Source organism: Carlito syrichta, unplaced genomic scaffold, assembly GCF_000164805.1.
Source record: "Carlito syrichta isolate Samal-C Ts95f unplaced genomic scaffold, Tarsius_syrichta-2.0.1 Scaffold301956, whole genome shotgun sequence".
NCBI lineage: Eukaryota > Metazoa > Chordata > Mammalia > Primates > Tarsiidae > Carlito > Carlito syrichta.
Window position 1 is genome coordinate 30,114 of NW_007246052.1, and position 5,179 is coordinate 35,292.

General features: G+C 53.2%; 1 protein-coding gene across 1 annotated transcript in view; it reads left to right on the forward strand.

The window, feature by feature from the left end:
* Positions 1 to 5,179, forward strand: part of AP2A1 (adaptor related protein complex 2 alpha 1 subunit) — a 38,279-nt gene continuing 33,100 nt past the window's right edge. Inside the window, exon 1 of the mRNA XM_021711240.1 lies at positions 1 to 93. Coding sequence (XP_021566915.1) covers positions 27 to 93 — 67 coding nt within the window. The 5' untranslated portion in view covers positions 1 to 26. The remainder of the gene's footprint in view (positions 94 to 5,179) is intronic.

Consider the following 5,179-nt stretch of genomic DNA (forward strand, 5'->3'; position numbering starts at 1 on the left):
GGCCTGGAGCCGACACCACCGCCATCATGCCGGCCGTGTCCAAGGGCGATGGGATGCGGGGGCTCGCGGTGTTCATCTCCGACATCCGGAACTGTGAGCGCGGGGCCGGGGGACACTGGAGACGCGGGGGAGGGAGGAGCGTGGAATTGAGGGGTTCGGGGGTCACAGAGGGACCCGGCGGATAGAAACCCTTTGCGGCCGTAGAGGGAGAGGTTAGATGGGCCCCGGGGAGAACTTTAGGGTGGGGGGAAGGCAGGGGCTTGGGGTGTCATAGAGTGCGTCTTGAGGTGACGACACGGAGTCGCTAGAGAGAACCGGGAGGGTCTGAAAGGGGAGGCTAGTGGGGTCCCGGGAGGAGAGCACTGAGATGCCCCCTGGGAAAGACAGGAGAGCCGTGGGATCCCACACACGATGGGGTGAGAGGGATCCCTGATACAAACAGGAAGGGAAGGAGGTGCATGGGGTACCCTGTGGAGCGAGGGAATGGCAGGAGGCTGGAGAGGCTCGGGAGGAAGTGGAACACAGGGAGCCTAATGGGGCAAGACTCGAGGGCCTGGGGGGGGTGTCAGGGAGGGGAAGGGGCTAGATAGGCCCCTGATATTCCTGACTAGTGGCATAAAGGAGGCCTGGGAGTGGTTGAAAGTCCAGCGATTTGGGGGAGTTGGGAGGGATGTGGGACGATGGAGGAGGGGACCCTAAGGGGACTCCAGGACCAGGGATTTCTGGGGAGGGGTAGAGGGACTCCAGGATCAGGGATTGCTTAGATGCATGGAAGGTAGTGAGGAGGGGCCAGAGGGAAAGGAGGTACCCCAGGAACACAGAGGGGAGGGGCTGCAGGTGTAGAGTCTTGGGAGAACCTGAGGCAGGGAACGGTGCTTGGAAAAGAGAGGACATTATAGAGGGGGGCTTGGAGGACATGCTAGGAGAGGGAGATTCCAGACCTCGAGGAAGGGGCCAGGGGCCCTCGAGGGTTTGAGGGGGAGAGATCTGGAAAACTGGGGCATAGGGGAAGCTTGGTCCCAGAGAGAGGTCAGAGGTCAGGGAGCAGGCCAGGCCTGGGTCTGAGCCATTCCCTATCTGACCACAGCAATATGGGGACAGTGATCCCTGCCAGGAAGAGTTGTCGTGACGATGGGAGGCCTGGCGGCAAGTCAGGCCTCAACTCTTGGGAGCGGCTGTTGGTGTTGGGAGCTGCCAAGAGCCTTCAGAGGCTGTGTTCGCATGGGCGTTGGGGTCAGCCAGATACGGGTTTGAGTTTGAGCGTGGCCACTCCCTAGCTGTGTGACCTCGGATGAGGGACTTCATTTCTCAGTTTCCTCATCTGTCGTTAGAGACTGCCGATCACACCTTCCTGAGGGGCTTGTGATGGTGTGCATGAGTGAGGCCTTGACACGTTCCAGGCGCTAGATGGACTTTGCTGTTGTCGTTATCAGCTGGATGTGAGGATGGCTTCTGCTGAGTGTCCAGTGATCTTTGTACAATGGAGTGGTTATGGGAGAATTGGCACATAGTAGGTGCTCAGTGAATGGAAGAGGAGGAAGCTGTTGGGTAGCTGTTGGAGGAAGGGTGAGGTGGTTGTTAGGATGAGGGGTGGAGCTGTGAGGGGCTGGGACTAGGTGGGAACCCGCTGCTAAGAGCAGGTGTGCACTGTCTCTATTACCAGCCAGCGATGTGACCCTTCGCAAGTCACTTAACCTCTTTACGACTCAGTTTTCTCGTTTGCAAACTCCATTAATAATGGCTTCTTGCCTCTGACGTTTCGTTCATTCATTCATTTGACAGATACTTTTTGGCCACAATACTGTAATAGACCCTGTCCAGGTATGGGAGTTGCAATGGTGAACGAGCATCCGTGTTCCTGGGAACGCCCATTCCCTGAGGGAGATAGAAAAGAAACACAGAGAACACACTAAATGCTACAACGTCAGAGACGGGGACTGTGAAGACGAATAAGGAAGGAAAGGGGAGGAGAGGGACCCACTTGAGAGGGTGCCCAGTGGAGGCCTCGTCTAGGAAGTGATATCTGAACAGAGCCAGCCCTGTGGATTTTGGCAGAAAGGGGTCCTGGCAGGGGATGGCGCATTCAAAGGTCCTGAGGGTGCAGCGTGCTTGATGTGTGTTTCAGTGAGAGGGAGGGCATTAGTGTGGCTGGAGAGAGGGAGTGAGAAGAGTTGGGGGGTGGGGTGGGGAATCAGGAAGGCCTTTGTGGGCCATGGTGAGCACTTCAGCCTTTGTATGAACGAGAATATTTTGAGCAGAGGAGGGACATGGCCTATTGATGTTTTAAAATAATTCCTCTGGCAGCTGTGAGAGGAACAGACTCCAGAGGCAGAGGTGGAAGCAGGGAACCAAATTAGGAGAGTTGCAGGCCTCTAGGCTGGATGGGGGGAGAAGGGACTGGTGACAAGTGGGCTTGGGGTACACTTTGAAGGAAAAGCTGACAGGATTTGCAAAGGGATTTGATGATGAGGGTTGGGAAGGGGAAGCTAGGCTGTCACTGCTGGGCCTCAGAGGGAAGCCAGAGGACGGAGGGGAGACCCAGACTTGGGGCACTGGAAGTAACTTAGCCACAGGAATCAGGGCTTGAGAAATGGGAGCTCCTCTTGCATTTTCTCAGCAAAGTATATGCTTTTTTCTTCTTGTTTTTTTGGGTTTTTTTGAGTTGGGGTCTCACTCTGTTGCTGAGGGTGGAGTGCAGTGCCATGATCACTCTACCCTCGGCAACAGAGTGATCCTCTACCTCCTGGGCTCAGGCAATCTTTCTGCCTCAACCTCCCAAATTTTTTGATTTTCTGTAAAGACAAGGTCACGCTATATTGTCTACGCTAATCTCAAACTTCTGGGCTCAGAGGATCCTCCCATCTCCGCCTCGCAAAGTGCTGGGATGACAGACGTGAGCCACCGTGCCCAGCTACGAAGTATATGCTGAATGGCTGTTTTGTCTCCAATCTTATGATGGGTGCTGGGGACACAGGGTGAATGGGACAGCCTTGTCCTTGCGTTCGTGAAGCTCCCAGCCTGTGGGGGAGACAGTGCTGCATGAAGATTGCAGCTGTCCTTGTCAGCAACACGTGCACGTGGGTGTTCATGGCATCATTATTTGTGATAGCAAGGAGTGGATGAGTGAAAAAAATGCAGTCTGTCCATACAGTGGAATATTACTAGGTCATGAAAAGGAATGAAACACTGACAGGCTGCAGCACGGGTGATCCTTGAACACATGACGCTGAGTGCAAGAAGCCCAACACGAAGACCACATGTTGTATGATTCCATCTCATGAAATGTCCAGAAGAGGCAAGCAGATGAGTGATTGCCTGGGCTCAAGGTGGGGGGTGGTCGTGGGATGGAGAGTGACTGCAAATGAAAAAAGGACTGCTTTTTGGGGTGATGCAGATGGTCCACAGCCGGGCACAGTGGCGTGTGCCTGTGTTCCCAGCTACTCGGGAGGCTTAGGCGAGAGGCTCATTTGAGCCCAGGAGTTCGAGGCCAGCCTGGGCAACATAGGGAGACCCCAACTCTAGAACAAAATTTGAAGTATTAGCCAGGGGTGGTGATGCCCGCTTGTAGTCCCAGCCACTCAGGAGGCTTGGGTGGGAGGATCACCTCAGCCCAGGAATTCGAGTCTAGCCTGGACAACATAGTGAAACCTTCTTTCTTAAAAAAAGTTTTAGAATTCGATGGTGGTCGTGGTTGCACAACCTCATGAGAATGCTAAAGAGCACTGAATTGTACAGTTTATTTTTTTATTTTTTATTTTTTTTTGAGTTGGAGTCTCACTCTGTCACCCAGGCTGGAGTGCAGTGGCATGCACACTCACAGCCACCCCAGCACTGACTTGCTGGGCTCCGGCAATCCTTCCGCCTCAGCCTTCCAAGTAGCCGGAATTACAGGCATGTGCTATCACACCCGGCTGAATTTTTTATGTATTGTAGAGAAGAGGTCTCGCTGCCCAGGCGGGTCTCGAACCCGCGGGCTCAGGCAATCCACTTACCTCAGCCTCCCAAAGGCACGGGATTATAGGCTGAGCCACCGAGCCCAGCAATTTTTTTAATTTTAATTTTTTTTTTGAGTCAGAGTCTCACTCTGTCATCCAGGCTGGAGGGCAGTGGCATGCTTATGGCCACCACAGCCTTTACCTGCTGGGCTTAGGTGATTCTTCAGCCTTCCAAGTAGCTAGAACTACAGGCACAAGACACCACGCCTGGCTAATTTTTTGATTGATTATAGAGACGAGATCTTGCCAAGTTGCCCGGGCTGGTCTTAAACCCTTGGACTCAGGCAGTTCTTTTGCCTCTGCCTCCCAAAGTGCTGGGATTACAGGCATGAGCCACTGTGCCTGGCAATTAAAAATTTTTTTTTTGTAGAGACGAGATCTTGCTGTATTGCCCAGGCTGGTCTCGAACTCCTGGGCTGAAGCAGTCCTTCCTCCTTGGCCTCCCAAAATCCTGGGATTACAGGCATGAGCCACCGTGCCCGGCTATATCTCAATTTTTTTTTTAAAGAGGAAAAAATTTGCAGCTGTCCTAAGCCCAATGAGGAAAAGGGCCCTAGTGATGAGAGAATGGGGTCTCTGTCTGGTCAGAGAGCTCAGGCCTTGCTTTGTTTTCAAGAGACCCTTGGAGCTATGTAGACAGGATGTGGAGCAGTTAGCCAGGCCGAGGGACGTGGAAAAGAGCCATGACAGTGGAGAGATGGAAAGTGCAAAGGTCCTGACCGCTGAGCACCGTGGCTTGTGCCTGTAGTTCCAGCTACTTTGGAGTCTGAGGCAGAAGGACAGCTTGAGCTCAGGAGTCCAAGATCCGCCTGGGCAACCCAGCAAGGCCCTGTCTCTATTTTCAGAAATTCTTTTTTTTTTTTTTTGAGTTTACACTGTTGCAGTGGCACGCTCACGGCCATCGCAGCCTCGACCTGCTGGGCTCAGGCGATCTTTCCACCTCAGCCTTCCAAGTAGCTGGAACCACAGGCATCTCCCACATGCCGGCTAATTTTTTGATTTATCATAGCGACAAATTCTCGCCAAGTTGCCCAGGCTGGTCTTGAATCCTTGGACTCAGGCAATTCTCTTGCCTCTGCCTCCCAAAGTGTTGGGATTACAGGTGTGAGCCACTGCACCTGGCTATTTCCAGAAATTTTTTTTTTTTTTTTTTTGAGTTGGAGTCTCACTCTGTCCCCCAGACT